General features: G+C 38.5%; 1 protein-coding gene across 3 annotated transcripts in view; it reads left to right on the forward strand.

The window, feature by feature from the left end:
• The window catches only part of LOC129721311 (uncharacterized), a 235,643-nt gene that overhangs the window by 192,326 nt on the left and 24,426 nt on the right, over nt 1–18,891 (forward strand). For all 3 annotated transcript variants that reach the window (XM_055673746.1, XM_055673748.1, XM_055673745.1), the window contains 3 exons: nt 163–1,567; nt 1,966–2,160; nt 2,218–2,383. In XM_055673746.1, coding sequence (XP_055529721.1) covers nt 163–1,567; nt 1,966–2,160; nt 2,218–2,383 — 1,766 coding nt within the window. The remainder of the gene's footprint in view (nt 1–162; nt 1,568–1,965; nt 2,161–2,217; nt 2,384–18,891) is intronic.

Here is an 18,891-nt window from a genome sequence, read left to right on the forward strand (position 1 = left end):
GGTTTCAACTTCCTACGTGTGTCTGTCTGCCAGCCTTATGAGAGGGCGGTAACCGGAGCAAGATTTATGGCATTTTTCTACACGAACATCACATCCGCAGAATCCAGAGAGCCTTACCAGTGCTGCAGTAATTAATTCTGTCCTTTTTGTTTTAAATTTCAGGTAGCAGCACCGATTTGGCACCTTCGCTTCTGGGATACTACGATTCGTTGGCCACCAAAGTAGGAGCCGATCAAAAGCCGACTACCGGAAGCAGTCCTGTTTCGAAGGCTTCCGGTGAAATTCAATCCACCAGCAGTCACAGTTTGGATGCAACCTCATCGAGCAATTCCACGGTCACTCAATCCACGACCAGCAGTCAACAGAGAGTTCAGTTAAGCCAGGAACTCACTCAACCAGCAAGCGAGAAGCCCTTCCAATCGAGCGTTCTGAAGTTCAAAAGCGTAGGATTGCTAAGGCCAACCCGCCCAGCCCCGCACATTCCGAAGCACGGGGACAAGTTTCGGAACCTTTCGTCGAACGTACAGAGAATACTTTCGAATACTGAAACGGCCATAGAAACCAGCCAACCGGAAGCCTCCCCACAAGCGCGACTTCCTCCGAACACCTTTCATCGGAACCAACGTCAGTCCGCGTCCTTCTCTACTAGTCGATCGATCTCGTCCATCACGTCGACAAGGCACGTTGCCTTCAAAAACCTACCGCTGTCGAAAAACATCACCAAAATCACGCAAGCCTCCGAGTTGATCGAACATTTCGCCACAAAGTCGGAAGGCAAAACCGAACACCGTGACGCGAACGGTAACTGTGAAACGACACTGCCACTGGCGGAGGATGTTCCCAAGTTGAGCCTCATCCAGCAGCGAATTAAATCCCTCACGTCCGCCCTGGTTGGTGATCTCGATATCACGGTACCCCCTGACGAGGAACCACCGGTGCTGCGTAATCCGGAAAAATCGATGGAACCTCCCGGCGATGACCGTAATGCGTTTGTCGAGAACTGCGAAGAATCCGAGCATCGGCACACCATCGTAGAGGCACGCAATCCGTTCGTAAGCCTTGTCGTCACCGAACCGGCTCAGGGCGACAGCGAACAGCCGGAATCGGAGGATCGCCGCAAACTTGCGCACGCTCGAGTTCAACTGCAGATTAATTCGTCACGGACGTTACCCGAGTCACCGCAGTTACCGCGTTCCAGTGGCAGCAGTGTGACGTCCGCTTCAACGCCCAGCCTCGACACGGCCAGTTCTGCCTCGTTATCGTCGAGCAAAGCCTCACTCACCCAAACGCCGGGAACGCCCGTTCTTAGCACACGGCCTCTGTCGGCCTCGTCGATTTGTTCCTACTCATCGAGCAGCAGTTCCGGGTCCGACACTCTACTTCTAGTCAGCGGCAAGTGCTGCGGGGGAGCTCCCTCCTATCAGGCCAGCGTCGAGAGTTTGGCCGATCAGAGCGAATGCGAACAGAACGGCAGCACCGGCGGGCTGACGATGTGCGAACGGGCGGTCATGGAGATTATCGACTCCGAGCGGAGCTACGTCGAGGATTTGGGCCAGATCATCAAGGGGTGAGTTTTTTTTTATTACTATTTACTAATAATAAACTCATCAAAAATACAAACAATTCATTCCCCTCATTGCATTCACTTTTATTTTTTCTTTACCATAAAGTCTATCACACTTCACACAGCTGAGTAGAAACGTATTCCGGCTTCTACTTGAAGCCTTCTTCAGTGCTCAGGTGGATTGCCCTCCTAAGCACTGGAGAAGGTTTAAATTAGGGGTCGAAACACGTATCAGCTTACAGATGTGTAAAACGAAAGGTGATAGAAAGGAACTAAAAGTCAAGTGCATAATTTATTCTATATCAATAGCTCAGAGGAAATTATTCAAAAAGAAACCTTTTAACTGTTTCATGGATCAAACTGGTCGAAATTAATACGAACATTTTTTTTCTCTTCCACAGCTACCTGCAAGACTGGAAGGAACGAGCCTGTCTCAAGGTAGACGAGCTCGACATTCTGTTCAGCAACATTCAGGAAATCTGGGAATTCAACAGTCGACTACTCTCGCGGCTGGACGAAACCAAAGGCGATCCGGTCAAAATTTCCGGCTGCTTTATCGATCTCCACGAGAATTTTCACTGCTACACCACATACTGGTAAGTCATTCGAACATCTATTTTGTCCACCTAATAAGCAACGTTATTTTCTACCAGCACCCGCTACCCGGAGGCGATAGCCCTGCTAACCAGTCTACTGCAGGCCACCCACACCAATTCCCTACTGGTCCAAACCCAGAAGATGCTGAACCACACGCTCCCACTGGGTTCGTACTTGCTGAAGCCGGTCCAGCGGATACTGAAGTACCATCTGCTGCTCGATGTAAGTTCTGTTTCACCCTTGTCATAGCGAATCGTTACGTCAGCAGAAATCAATTTCAATCAGCGCAGCATCAGTGTCTCGCTGGTTGTTGTTGTTAATGTGCCGCCAAGGTCAGTCACTGCCATGCTGGGCTTTCCCTGGAACGAGGTTGGAATGCATTCACTTTGCGGTGTGCGCGCATTGATTGCTTCGCAGTCTTTATAGTACCTAGTGCACACAGAGGGAGAGAGAACCTCAGCGACACAGTGTGTAGAAGACAATCGATAAATCATTCATTGAATATGCTTACTCTCATCTCATCAGAGGCGATCAGACCGACCGGTTGGACGGACGGCGGGGTGGTAGTGCGGTGCGGAGTGATCGTTTTAATTATGCCCGATTACCCGAGTAAACAGTGCTGCTTTTATTCGCTATTGTAGAAACTGTTTACAACTGTACAGTGGCAGAGAGATTTCATGCCGATTCGCTTTGCCGTTGGCAGAGCTAATTATTTTTTGATCTCTTTTCGAAATTCTTTAATGAAAAACTATAGGATCTACAATATCTAAGTAATAGAATGAAATGTGGGATTTGATTTGATTTTTCAACAAAAATATTAATTTAAATTTAAAATTTTTGACTCTGAAAAAGTTTGAGTTCGAAAATTAAAATACATTTTTCTTAAGACCAGATAGTTTTGCAAATCCTAATTTTTTTCTTAGATAGTTATACCATATCAAAAATATCTGTAATTTGTTGCAACAACAAAAAAAATGCACTTACATGCAAAAGTTGACTTCCTACCAACAACTTTTTCGCGTTTTTTCAAGCTCTGTTTCCAAAAGTTGTTTACCTAAAATGTTTAGAATCAACTAAATACTTGTCAAAGTATGGAATCAAATTGTTCAAGTATAGTATTTATAGAAAGGAGTTAATTGATTCTCAAAAGTTTCTCGTTGGATTTTAAAGTTCTGAAAATACCATAGAAGTCGTTATCTTTTATAGGGTAATCGCTCCATTATTCATCTCAACAGCTTGGTGCACCTATATTCATCTTATTTCTCTCATTTGTCCAATTTACCGTCAAACTTCAACAAATTTTTGAAAGTAAATCTATTTGCATCTCGATTTTCTCAAGTGGCTGTAAGTTTTACGTTGAAAATATGGTAGAATTTGACGATAAATTGATTAAAAAGGCGTGATGAAATGAATATAGGTACTGAGATGAATATAGAAGCGGTTACCCTATGAAAAATGTTTTATAACTAACAAATTTCAATTATTTTATCATCAAAAAATTCTCCAAAACAGTACAGAAGAGCTAAGTGTATTCGAAAAGTACAATATTTTCCACCTGATGTTAAAGAGCCAAGAGTAGATACGATCGTTTTATGTTCATGCGCTTGGTATTCTCTGCAATATTAACTAGCAGTACATTTCTGATTTTTTAAACGTTATCATCTGGGTAGATTTTGGTGTATGCTCAATTCGGCCTTCTATTCAAGAGGTTAGCAGTTCCACAAAAAATGTCCCGAATTTAATATATTTTTAAATCGTCATTTTCGATTTGGCTGACACTTTGTATGAACGTTTCTGTAGGCAAAAGATGCCATTTGGTGCTAATGGTTTATTATTTTTACACGACTCATTTTTGAGAAGCTATTAAAAATACTATTTCGGGAACATTTTTGGGGCCAAAACGGTTTGTTCGATCGGTGTGACGTCTTCGGAAAGTTGTAGATAATAATTTTATCTTTCTGAAAAAATTATACATTCTGAAGAAACATTATTTTTTAGGTTAAAAAAAGCTATTTATTGTAATAACTGCTTGATTTGGTGGAAACCATCAAATCAAATTACCACAGAAATAATTTTTGCTCCCAAAAACATCCACACGCCAAATTTGGTTCCATTTTATTGGTGAATTCTCGAGTTATGCAGAATTTTTTTGTTTCATTTATATTGGCCCCTCTCTTCCGAGGGATGTCGAACCACCATTTTAAAGTTTATTACCCTCAAAAACACCCGCATGATTCTTGCTCCCTAAAACCTCCACATGCCAAATTTGGTTTCATTTGCTTGATTAGTTCTTGAGTTATGCAAAATGTGTTTTCCCTTCCAGAGGAACCTTTGCCGGCTCCAAAAACCCCTACATACAAATTTTCCCGTCGATCGGTTCAGGTGTTTCCAAGTCTATATGGATCAGACAGACAAACAGGACTGCATTTTCATATGTTTAGATAGATATATAGATTCCCCTTAGAGTGCACTATAAATATTTCTAGAGCCAAAGCGATTCGTTTGATTGGCATTGTGTCTTCGGCGAAGTTGTAAATAACAGTTTTGTCTTTCAAATAAATAAATAAATATATATATATATATATATATATATATATATATATATATATATATATATATATATATATATATATATATATATATATATATATATATATATATATATATATATATATATATATATATATATATATATATATATATATATACCCAACGCAAACGGGGAACATTTTATTACTTTAGGGCAATTTTTTATTACTTATTGTGTCTTAAGACTGCGCATTATACACAAAGAGTAACAAACAAAAAGTAATAAAAATTATGACGGCCACACGATTGTATGTGTTTCTGGAGGAGAACATACAGCCAAGCACCGCAATGCATGTGTAGCAAGACTTGACTCGCTGCATTTGTATTGATGCAACGATCAGGTTCATTTTTGTCCCCTTCATCCACACATAATCAGAATCTCAACCGTCAACCTCAAATGTCTAATCAGAAACACTTTCGTTTCGTCCCCCAGTGTTTACTTGAAATGGAAGTATGAAATACTGTCTGACCAGAGTTGCCGAAGTTGCGAATATTGTCTGGTTAGGCACGAGTATTGTATTTTCAAACAGGTGCAAATGAGTTTCCATGAGCCAATGAGTATGTGTTTTAGATATCTTGCAGGAAAGCGAATGTTTTTTTTTTTTTTCTTCACAAATCATTTATTTGACACGGCACAAATACATTTCAATGTTTAACGGCGCCAATTATATCGGATGACTTAAAATCTATAAGCAAATTTTTTATCCTCGCTGCCGACTACGAGCTGAAATTAAGTCTATCTTGAAACTAGCATGTATTATTCAATCAGTGTTTTGTAGTTGAATGGTCGTCTGATGATCATCGAATGAATATGCAGCATGTATGTATTTGTTCTGCTAAGCCACGATGTCATTAGCTGGGACAGGGGCTCGTAATCCTCGGGTTCTGAGGGTATTGTGCGGGGTCTAGTTGCTGGTTTTGGTTCGTTGTTGTTATTCGCTGGTGTTCAAGTTGCCATATGGTGTGTGCCGCTGAGCCAAGATATAAAGAAAGGACTCGGGTTTTCCTGGCGAGTTCCTGTGGGGTTCAATTGCTGGTTCCAAAATCGAGGTCTACGACGTGTTCTTGCCGTTTTGTTGAATGTGGGTGGAAAGGAATGGGACTAGACTTGGGCATGGATGGATTTCAGGAAAATGTATATAAGGGACATGTAGGGTAGGTCGCGACTCGCCAAGACATCACGAACAGGGACAGCTGGTTCTCTACCCTCGGCCCGGAGGGAATTTATAATTTAGACCTGGCGTCACGGTGTACAGGGCATGACCAAACAACGTGCTCTATGTCGTGATAACCTTCACCACAGGCACAGATACCACTTTCCCCGAGCCCAATACGACGGAGATGCGCATCAAATCTATAGTGATTGGACATAAGCCGAGACATCACGCAAATGAAATCTCGACCTACATCCAACCCCTTGAACCACGGATTCGTCGATACCTTGGGTATAATGGAATGTAACCACCTTCCCAGTTCCCCTCTGGTCCAAGAATTTTGCCAACTGATGATCGTATTCTGACGTACAAATGAGAAAAAATCATTAAAGGCAATTGGTCTTTCATAAATTCCACCGTTTGTTGCGCCCACCTTAGCCAGAGTCCGCTTTCTCATTGCCCGGTATCGAGCAGTGAGAAGGGACCCACGCTAAGGTAATCTGAAACGATTTTTCGAATAAAGCACTCAGATGTTCCCGTATTTTCCCCAGGAAATACGGAGAGTGCTTAACATCTTTCATCGATCGAAGAGCCTCAATAGAACTGCGACTGTCCGTAAAGATGAAATAATGGTCAGTGCGTCTTGAACTGTCCTACAGATCAGACGTTTTTTCGGTCGCTTGTGGACTGGTCTTTGACTGCCTATAGCTTCAAAGTTTGTGTTTTGTCAGTGTGTCTTTTAAAGATTACCTGAAAGTTATTTCCCATCAGTCTTTCTCAAGACTACCTACTTTTGAATTTAACATTTGTTTTAACTTTTTTCGTATCACCTGAAATGGCTGGACGGAAAAAGAAACCTCGCATCGCTGCGGGGAGGAAAAGAGAGGCATCTCTTTCTGACACATCGAGTGTCTGTAGTGACAATCCTTTTGATATTTTGCCTGAGCAAGAAGCTGGTGAAATGGAAGTTATTAATAATGAAACTATACAAAATATAAAATCTTTAAAAAAGGAGAAAGTTCCACCTATCGTGGTAACTATTTCTTCTGAATTTAATATATTCAAAAAGGAACTTTCAACGTTTGTTTCTGACGTTAAAGTTACCTATCAAATTGGCCGTAGAGGTGAATGTCGCTTATTAGCCGACTCAGTTAAGGGTCGTGATCGTCTTGTTCAGTATTTAACTGACAAGATGTACAAATTTTTTACATATGACACCAAGAACGCCAAGCCGTTCAAGGTTGTCTTGAAAGGTCTCACCAACGATCAAACCGTTGATGAGATCAAACTTACTTTAACAGAATTACTTGGCATAGCCCCTACCCAAGTAATTCTAATGAAACAAAAATCACGAGGCGAAAACAGTCAGAGAACTGGAATTTCCCTTGTTAATTATTTAATTCATTTTAACCGCAATGAGGTTAACAACTTAAAATTTTTTGAAAAAGCACATGCTTTGTATAATGTGCGTGTAAAGTGGGAAATTTATAGGAAGTATGGCGGAGGTAAAAAGCATATCACCCAATGCCGTACTTGCCAACGTTATGGCCATGGTTCCAAATTCTGTAACATGGACCAAAAATGTCTTAATTGTGGAGACTCTTCTCACAAAAAGGACACATGTCCTGTGAAAGAGAGTAAAAATTTTCGCTGTGCGAATTGTAACGGCAACCATATGTCAAATTTTTATCAATGCCCAGTCCGTTTAGCAATTGTTAAGGCAAGGCAAGGTAAACAAAATTCAATTTCTCAATTAAAACCAACTTCAAAACAAAATTCTCCAAGCGTACCAGTGACGCATAGTTTACCTACTCCTTTGCATACCCGTTTAACTTATGCACAGGTTACAGGTAGTTCGAACATTATACCGCCTAGTGTTGGTAGTTCGAAAATGACCATTAATATGGGTAAGCAAAACACGCTAGAAAATAATTGTACACCTATTACTCCAGCTAATTTTGCTGCCGAAAATATTTTTTCTAATGTCGACTGCCTGGGGCCTATTACGGCAGGTAAACTTTCTTTTTTGCAACAGGCAATGTTCGATCTTATGAACGCCATGTTGCAGGCAAAATCAATGTTTGAAGCCATTCAAATAGGCACAAATTTTACTATTAAAATTGTTTCTAATTTAAAATTTAGCAATGATTTTAAATAAAGCAATTAAAATATTAAATTGGAATGCTCGCTCATTGAAGGCCAATGAGAATGAGCTTTTTAATTTTTTAACAGTAAATAATGTGCATATTGCAATTATTACTGAAACATTTTTGAAACCTAACATAAAATTAAAATATGATCCCAATTACGTGGTTCATAGATATGATAGGATTCAGGGTTCTGGCGGTGGAGTTGCAATTGTTATTCATCGCCGAATCAAACATCGTGCTCTTCCCCATCTTGAGACGAAAGTTATTGAAACTTTGGGAATTGAAGTTCAAACTGAACTTGGGATTTTATTTATTGCCGCAGCATATTTACCATTTCAATGCACACGCGAGCTCAAAAATTATTTTAAAGGTGATTTACAAAAACTCACCAGAAATCGTTCGAAATTTTTCATAATCGGAGATTTTAACGCTAAACATCGTTCATGGAATAATTCTCAAAGTAATTCCAATGGCAAAATTTTATTCAACGATTGTTCTTCAGGATACTATTCTATTTTGTCTCCGAATAGTCCTACATGCTTTTCTTCTGTAAGAAACCCTTCAACAATTGATTTGGTGCTTACAGATCAAAGTCATGTATGTAGTGATTTGATCACACACGCTGACTTTGATTCTGATCATCTTCCAATAACTTTTTCTTTATCACATGAATCAGTTTTAAACCCTATGAGCTCTGTTTTTAATTATAACAAGGCTAATTGGGAAAGATACAAAACTCATATTGAGAGAAATTTCAATAATGAGCTTGATTTGCAAAACGAAGTGAATATTGATTCCGCTTTGGACGCATTAAAATGTGCAATTGTTGATGCCAGGAATTATTCTGTTCCAAAGGCTCAAGTGAAATTTGATTCACCAATAATTGACGAAAATCTTCAACTTCTAATTCGTTTGAAAAATGTCCGCAGACGTCAATATCAACGTTCTCGTGACCCTGTTTTTAAAACTATTTATAAAGATTTACAGAAAGAGATTAAACATAGATTTACTCTTCTGAGAAATCAAAATTTTGAGACTAAAGTTGAAAAATTGAAACCATATTCAAAACCATTTTGGAAGCTGTCGAAGATTCTTAAGAAACCTTCAAAGCCTATTCCAGTTTTAAAAGATGGTGAACGTTTTCTTGTATCCAATGAACAAAAGGCTCAAAGACTTGCTCAACAGTTTGAAAGTGTTCATAACTCAAATTTGAATTTTGTGAGTCCAATTGAAAATGAAGTCACACGTCAATTTGATTTAATTTCTTCCCAGAATTTTTTACCTGCAGAAATAATTGAAACTAACTTGAATGAGATTAAATCAATTATTAAAAATTTCAAAAATATGAAAGCACCTGGTGACGATGGAATCTTTAATATACTTATCAAACATCTCCCTGAGAGCACAATGGAATTTTTAGTGAAAATTTTCAATTGCTGCTTCAAAATTGCATATTTTCCCAAATTATGGAAAAATGCAAAAATTACTCCCATTTTAAAACCGGATAAGAACCCAGCTGAAGTCTCAAGTTATCGACCAATCAGTCTGCTTTCTTCAATAAGTAAACTGTTTGAGAGAATTATCCTTAACAGAATGATGTCACACATCAACGAAAATTCAATTTTTGCAAATGAACAGTTTGGATTTCGCCATGGGCATTCCACAACTCATCAATTGCTCAGAGTTACTAATATGATACGAGCTAACAAATCTGAAGGTTATTCCACTGGAGCTGCTCTTTTAGACATAGAAAAAGCATTCGACAGTGTTTGGCATAAAGGTTTGATTGCGAAATTGCAAACTTTTAATTTTCCAATTTTCCTAATCAAAATTTTAAAAAATTATCTTACTGATCGAACTCTGCAGGTTGTCTATCAGAATTCAAAATCTGATAGATTTCCTGTCAGAGCAGGTGTACCTCAAGGTTCAGTCTTGGGTCCAGTCCTGTACAACATATTCACTTCAGATCTTCCTGATTTGCCTCCAGGATGCACAAAGTCATTGTTCTGCGATGACACAAGCATTTCCGTAAAAGGAAAAAGTCTTCGTGTCATATGCAGTCGATTGCAGAAAAGTTTAGATATTTTTTCTTCCTACTTGCAAAAGTGGAAAATCTCTCCCAATGCTTCTAAAACTCAAATGATAATTTTTCCGCATAAGCCTAGAGCTTCTTTCCTCAAGCCAAACAATAATCACGTTGTCAAGATGAATGGGGTTATTTTAAGTTGGTCCGACAAGGTTAAGTACTTGGGACTAATTTATGATAAAAAACTTATTTTCAAAGAGCACATTGAGAGTATACAAGCCAAGTGCATCAAATATACGAGATGTTTATATCCTCTCATTAACAGGAATTCTAAACTTTGTTTAAAGAACAAACTTTTGATTTACAAACAAATTTTTAGACCAGCAATGCTTTATGCTGTACCGATCTGGTCAAGTTGCTGTTCAACAAGGAAGAAAACGCTCCAAAGGATTCAGAATAAAATTCTGAAAATGATTTTGAAGCGTCCTCCTTGGTTTGGTACACTCGAATTACATAGACTTACTGATGTTGAACCATTAGAAGCTATGTCAAATAAAATTATTAACAATTTTCGACAAAAATCGTTGCAATCCTCAATTGCTACGATAAGCTCTCTTTATAGCCAATAAGTTATCAATTAAGTTAGTTGTAAGTTTACTTCCCCTTTTCTGACAAGTAGGTTTAAATCCCTACGAATGATAAGTCCTAATTGCGAAAGCAAACAAATCCTAACAATTAAAATTACAAATTTCTAACAGTGTTGAGAAGTCACCATTTGTGATTGGACACACATACTCATTATTTACTAATATTTATCATAAATACTTAAGCTACTAACAAATCCCCCCTTTTAAAAAAAAATAAAAAAATAAAAAAAATGAAATAATGGTCCGTGGGCATTTTTTCGATAATCCCTAGGGTGTACTGAATAGCAGCTAATTCTGCGACGTAAACAGAAGCAGGATTATCGAGCTTATGGGAGACGGTTAAATTGTTATTGAAGACACCGAAGCCAGTGGACCCATCGAGAAGTGATCCGTCAGTGTAGAACATATTGTTGCAGTTGATGTTTCGATATTTATTGGAAAAAGTTTTAGGGATCTGCTGCACGCGTAAATGATCCGGGATTCCACGAGTTTCTTCTATCATGGATGTATCGATAAACACAGTAGAATCAGAAGTATTTGATAAGTTGACACGATTTGGAATATTCAAAGAAGGGTTAATATTTTGGGACATGTGATTGAAATACAATGTCATAAAACGGGTTTGAGAATTGAGTTCGATTAACCTTTCAAAATTTTCAATCACAGGACGGTTCAAGTCCTCACATTTGATAAGAATACGAGAAGACAGGCTCCAGAAGCGGTTTTTCAACGGTAGTACTCCGGCTAAGACCTCCAAACTCATCGTATGGGTCGATTGCGTGCAACCTAAGGTGATACGCAAACAACGATATTGTATTCGCTCCAGTTTGATCAAATGTGTGTTTACTGCGGAGCGGAAGCAGAAACACCCGTACTCAATTACAGACAATATCGTTGTTTGGTAGAGCCTTATAAGGTCTCCTGGGTGGGCTCCCCACCATGATCCGGTTATTGTACGAAGAAAATTTACTCTTTGCTGACTTTTCTTCATCAGATACCTAACATGGCAACCCCAGGTGCCCTTAGAGTCGAACCAGACACCAAGATACTTATGCACCAAAACCTGAGAGATCGTTTTACCCATTAATTGTGCTTGGAGCTGAGCAGGTTCATGCTTCCTAGAAAAAACTACTATCTCAGTCTTCTCCGGAGAGAATTCGATACCTAGCTGTAGAGCCCAAGCAGACAAATTGTCCAAGGTATCTTGCAATGGTCCTTGCAAATCGGCAGCTTTGGCTCCTGTAACAGAGACCACGCTGTCGTCGGCAAGTTGTCTTATCGTGCATGAATTTGCCAGACATTCATCGATGTCATTTACATAAAAATTGTAAAGAAGGGGGCTTAAACATGAGCCCTGGGGAAGACCCATGTAGCTAATTCGAAAAGTTGCCAAATCACCATGCGTAAAATGCATATGCTTTTCGGACAACAAATTGTGCAAAAAATTGTTTAATATTGGAGAAAATCCTTGTCGGTGAAGTTTACCCGAAAGAATGTCAATAGAAACGGAATCAAAAGCCCCCTTAATGTCCAAGAACGCAGACGCCATTTGTTCTTTGCGAGCATACGCCAGCTGAATATCTGTTGAAAGCAACGCAAGACAATCATTCATCCCTTTGGCACGGCGGAAGCCAAACTGAGTATCTGATAGCAGACCATTTGATTCGACCCAGTGGTCTAAGCGACGGAGTATCATTTTCTCCATCAATTTCCGGATACAGGATAGCGTTGCAATCGGCCTATAAGAGTTGTGATCAGAAGCTGGTTTCCCTGGTTTTTGGATGGCGATCACCTTCACTTGCCTCCAATCCTGCGGTACAATGTTTTGCACCAGGAACTTATTGAACAAGTTCAACAAGCGCCTCTTGGCATTGCCGGGTAGATTCTTCAACAAGTTGAATTTGATTCTATCTAACCCAGGCGCGTTATTGTTACAGGACAGGAGGGCAACTGAAAATTCTGCCATCGTAAAAGGTGATTCTATCGCGTCGTGGCCCGGAGACGCATCGCGAACAATGTTTTGCTCAGGAACAGAGTCCGGACATACTTTCCTGGCAAAATCAAATATCCACCGACTTGAAGACTCCTCGCTTTCGTTGACCGTTACGCGATTCCGCATTCTTCGGGCTGTGTTCCAAAGAGTGCTCATTGATGTCTCCCTCGACGTCTCGTTTACGAACCGACGCCAATATCCGCGTTTCTTTGCCTTAGTCAAGCTTTAAAACTTGGTATCAAGCTCCGAATAACGTTTAAAGTCGTCGGCATCGTCTGTACCCCGGAAGGTCAGATACGCGTCGGATCTTTGCGTGTAGGCATCGGAGCACTCTTTGTCCCACCACGGAGTGGGAGGCGGTTCTTTGATCGTTACGCCAGGGTATTTCTTCGTTTGGGCTTGCAACGCGGCGTCGAGAATCAAGCCCGCGAGGAGGTTGTATTCTTCAAGTGGTGGATGATGTTGAATCGAATCGACCGTTTTTGAAATCATTTCCTCGTATAACTTCCAATCGACATTCCGTGTGAGGTCATACGGAATATCAATTGGTCGCATGTGAGTTGAACCGTTAGTAATTGAAATAAGAATAGGCAAATGGTCGCTACCGTGAGGATCGAGGATTACCTTCCATGTGCAATCCAACCGTAGCGACGTCGAACATAAGGATAGATCCAAAGCGCTTGGGCGTGCCGGAGGTTTCGGGATACGTGTCATTTCACCGTTGTTCAAAATAGTCATGTCGAAGTCATCGCAAAGGTTATAGATCAAAGAGGAGCGGGTATCATTGTAAGGGGAACCCCAAGCCACACCATGAGAGTTGAAGTCTCCCAAAATCAAACGTGGCGAGGGAAGTAGTTCTATTAAATCAAAGAGCAGCCGTTGCCCAACCTGTGCTCTGGGAGGAATATATATTGAGGCAATACAAAGCTCTTTACCTTGTATTCTCATTTGACATGCGACAACTTCGATGCCTGGAATCGAGGGGAGGTTAATACGATAGAAAGAATAGCACTTTTTAATCCCTAAAAGTACTCCTCCATATGGGGTGTCTCGATAAAGGCGAATAATATTAAAATCATGGAAGTTAAGATCAATATTTGAAGTAAGCCAAGTTTCACAAAGGGAAAATGCATCGCATTTGTTTTTATTTATCAAAACTTTAAGTGAATCAATTTTTGGTAAAATACTTCTACAATTCCACTGTAAGACAGAGATAGAATCCTTCATATACGCAGTTGAATTAGGCATCGAAGGATACAATCGCTGCAAGGAGGGGCCATTGGGCAGTCAACTGCTTCAAAAATGATCTAACTGTTGGGAGAAGTACTGTGAGGAAATTTTTAATCGGATCAGGTATATTGAAGTTTTTAAAAATCCAGTCCACGATGTTAGAAAAATTCACCAATCCAGAGTTTAGTTGATTATCTGGGTGTGCAAGAGGAACAACTGGGGTTTTAGATGTTCCAGGAAGTGCTGGGAACTCCTTCTGGGACTTCAAATTTGCAAGCCCAGGAAGAGTTTGCTTCGGCTTTTCCGCAGCACTTTTAGATTTGTTCGTATTATTCATTCCATCTTGAGAAACCTTAGGTCCTTTCCTGGGAAGCTTTTTTTTTTTATTCTAATTAAATGTAATAAGATAAAGGCCCAATCGCAGAGAGCATAACGGGGCCGAAATAATTATTGGAGTAGGGAAAAGCCTGCTTGAGTAAAATTAATAAATATTTCTCCTCAAACAGGCATAAAAACCCTCTCATCTTTTCATATACAATAATACAATTATAAATAAGTTACAAATTATAAAACACAATCTTGATAAGTATGGTTCCTGCAGCTTCAAGAGCCAAATATATTTTCGGGAACGTCTTATTCCTGGTTAAGCGCGTAAATAGAATCTGAAATGAAAACAAAAGTGTACTAAATAGGAACATCAATTGATTTAAGGAAGGAATATAGAAGACGCATATATGGGAAATCTAAAATTGCTAAGACATCACGAACAGGGACATTTGGTTGTTTATTCCGAGCTTTAAGAGAATTTTCTAAATTGGATCTAGCTTCACGATATAACGGACATGACCAAACAACATGTTCAATATCGTGGTAACCCTCGCCACAGGTGCAAAGGTGATCCTCTGTGAGTCCTATACGACGAAGGTGAGCATTAAACCAGTAATGATTGGACATAAGCTGAGACATCATACAAATGAAATCACGACTTACGTCCAATTTGTGGAACCAAGGTTTTAAAGAAACTTTAGGAATAATTGAATGACACCATCTTCCTAGATCTCCATTGTCCCAAGAGTTTTGCCAGTTCATGAGCGACTCTCGACGTATAGAACTAAAAAATTCATTGAATTCAATAGGTCTTTCATAAATGTCACCATGTACCGTACCGATCTTAGCTAATGAATCTGCCGTTTCATTGCCCTCAATTAAAGAATGAGAAGGGATCCATACTAATGTAACCTGTGATGCGATTTCGGATAAAGTACTCAAATGGTCGCGTATTTTATTCAAAAAATACGAAGAACTCTTTATACTTTTTATCGATCGGAGAGCTTCAATAGCACTGAGGCTGTCCGTAAAGATGAAGTAATTGTCTTTAGGCAAATTTTCAACAAAACTTAATGTGTACTGAATAGCAGCCAGCTCTGCGACATAAACAGAAGCAGGGCTTTCGAGTTTGGAAGCGACGGATAAATTATTGTTATAAACACCGAAACCAGTAGATCCGTTGAAAAAACAACCATCGGTATAAAATGAATTATTACAGTTTATATTTTGATATTTTTCACGAAATAGATTTGGAATCTGTTGTATACGTAGTTGATCAGGCATACTACGAATTTCATTTAACATTGATGTATCAAAAAATAGGGTAGAATCAAAGGTATCTAATGAGTAAATATTATTTGAAGGAAATGAAGAAGGGTTGATATTTTGAGACATGTAATTGAAATAAACAGTCATAAAACGAGTTTGAGATTGAAGTTCAACAAGTCTTTCAAAGTTATTTATTATCATAGGATTCAAAATTTCACTTTTCACAAGAATGCGAGAAGTGATAATCCAAAAACGATCTTTTAAGGGGAGAACGCCCGCTAACACTTCTAAACTCATCGTATGAGTTGAATGCATACAACCTAAAGCAATGCGTAAACAGCGATACTGTATTCGTTCAAGTTTTATGATATGAGTTTTTGCGGCAGAACGGAAACAAAAACATCCGTATTCGAGCACTGATAGAATTGTAGTTTGATAAAGTTTAATGAGGTCCCAAGGATGTGCTCCCCACCATGATCCAGTTACTGTGCGCAAAAAATTAACTCTTTGTTGACATTTCTGTATTAAATATCGAATATGACTTTTCCAAGTGCATTTTGAGTCGAACCATACGCCAAGATATTTTTGAACTAAAACTTGAGTAATGGGTTCACCCACTAACATAAGTTGGAGCTGAGCTGGCTCATGTTTTCTAGAAAAAACTACATATTCAGTTTTTTCAACTGAAAAGTCTATACCTAGTTGTATTGCCCAATTGGATAAGTTGTTCAAGGTATCTTGTAAAGATCTTTGTAAATCGGATGCCCTGGGACCTGTGGCAGAAATCACACATTCATCTGCAAATTGTCTGATAGTGCAATTTACCAAACAGTCATCAATATCACTCACATAAAAATTGTAGAGCAGTGGACTTAAACATAAGCCTTGTGGAAGACCCATGTAGCTAAGTCTAAACGCTGACAAACTACCATGAGAGAAATGCATATGTTTTTCTGATAGTAGATTGTATAAAAAATTATTAAATTTAGGAGGAAGACCTTTTTGATGAAGTTTATCAGAAAGAACATCTATAGAAACAGAATCAAAGGCTCCCTTAATGTCTAAGAATACAGAAGCCATTTGTTCTTTTTGAGCAAATGCAATCTGGATTTCTGTAGAAAGTAATGCGAGACAATCATTTGTTCCTTTAGTTCTACGGAAGCCAAACTGGGTATGTGATAATAAATTATTACTTTCAACCCAATGGTCTAAACGATATAAAATCATTTTTTCAAACAATTTACGAATACAAGAAAGCATCGCAATTGGACGATATGAGTTATGATTAGAAGCAGGTTTTCCAGGTTTTTGGATAGCAATCACCTTTACTTGTCTCCAATCATGTGAAATGATGTTTAGCTCAAAAAAAATTATTGTATAAATCTAACAACATTTTTTTAGCAATGTCAGGTAAATTTTTCAGTAAATAAAATTTTATTTTATCCAGACCAGGGGCATTATTATTGGAAGAGAGAAGAGCGATAGACAGTTCAGTTATAGAAAATGGTAGTTCCATCACCGATTGTTCAGAAAAATTGTCACGATTAATTTTTTGAGCAGGAACAGTGTCTGGACATACTTTTTTTGCAAAATTTAATATCCATTGATTTGAATATTCTTCATTTTCATTAGCCAATACTCGATTTCTCATTCTTCTAGCAGTGTTCCAAAGAGTATTCTTAGATGTTTCTCTGGAAAGCTCATTAACGAATCGTCGCCAATTACAACGTTTTTTAGCTTTGATCAAGTTTTTAAACATGGATTCTAACTTCATGTATCGTACAAAGTCTTCGATTTTTCCTTTTTTCCGGAAAATCTTATACGCGTTTGATTTTTTAACATAAATTTTTGAGCACTCTTTGTCCCACCAAGGAGTAGGAGGTCGTCTTTTAGTTGAAACGCCAAGATATTTTTTCCTTTGGGCTAGTATTGCAGAATTTAAAATTAAACCCACAAATGAATCATATTTTTCAAGAAGTGGAAGGTGTTGCAGCTTCTGTAATTTTTAATTTATAAATTTCCCAATCAATATTTAATGTAAGGTCATACGGAATGTCAATTGGTCGAGTACTATTTGACCCATTATTAATTGAAATTAAAATTGGTAAATGATCACTACCATGGGGATCATAGACAACCTTCCAGCTACAATCTAACCGTAATGACGTTGAACTTAATGATAAATCCAATGCGCTTGGACGAGCCGGTGGTTTCAGAACACTTGTCATATCTCCATTGTTCAAAACAGTCATATTAAAATTGTCACAAAGATTATAAATCAAAGTGGAGCGGTTATCGTTGTAAGATGAACCCCAAGCTACACCATGAGAGTTAAAATCTCCCAATATTAAACGGGGTGAGGGTAGAAGTTCGACAATATCAGAAAGCATTTGTTGTCTAATTAGTGCTTTAGGAGGGATATATACAGAAGCAATGCAGAGATCTTTGTCTTGTATGTTAATTTGACAAGCTACACATTCGATGCCTTGAATTGAAGGTAAATTAATTTTATAAAAAGAATAACACTTTTCAATCCCTAAAAGTACACCTCCATAGGGAATATCTCGATCTTATCGTACGATATTGTAATTATTGAAATTGAGATTGATATCTGAAGTGAGCCATGTTTCACAAATAGAAAACACATCACATTTCAAATTATTAATCATAGCTTTGAATGAATCAAGTTTAGGTATGATACTTCTGCAATTCCATTGTAAAATATGTATAAAATCATTAGTCTCAGACGATAAGTTAGTCTTCGAAGGATATTAAAGTAGAAATGAGGGGCCATTGAGAGGTAAGCTGCTTTAAAAATGTTTTGAAAACAGGGAGTAATGAATGAATAAATTTGCTGAAAGGGTCCAGTATGTTTAATGATTCAAGAATCCAGTTTATTACATGAGAAAATTTCAGAATTCCTGATTTTGTTTGTTTATTTGAAGGCGTGAATGAGCTATCACAGTTTTTGGGTGATAGTGGTGGAAACTCTTGTGTTGACTTTAAATTTAAAATTCTAGAGGAAGTTTGATTTGATTTTTCAGTATCGTGATTAGATTTGGGAACATTACCATTTCGATTAAGTGATATTTTAGGGCCCTTGTTGGGAAGTTTTGGGGAAGAAAGATTTTTCCTTTTTCTAGACCAACCAGGGTTTGAAAAAGAAGGACCAGCAAGAGGGACATCGCAGTCCGTCTCATCAGAGGACAATAAATCATAAATATTAGAAGAAATAAGAGAATTTGTTTCCGATTGCTTAAGGAGATCAGAATAACTGCGTTTAGCGCGGTCTTTAAGAGATCGTTTCATTTTAATTTTATGTTGAATGAATAAGGAACAATTCGA

This window comes from Wyeomyia smithii, chromosome 2, assembly GCF_029784165.1.
Source record: "Wyeomyia smithii strain HCP4-BCI-WySm-NY-G18 chromosome 2, ASM2978416v1, whole genome shotgun sequence".
NCBI lineage: Eukaryota > Metazoa > Arthropoda > Insecta > Diptera > Culicidae > Wyeomyia > Wyeomyia smithii.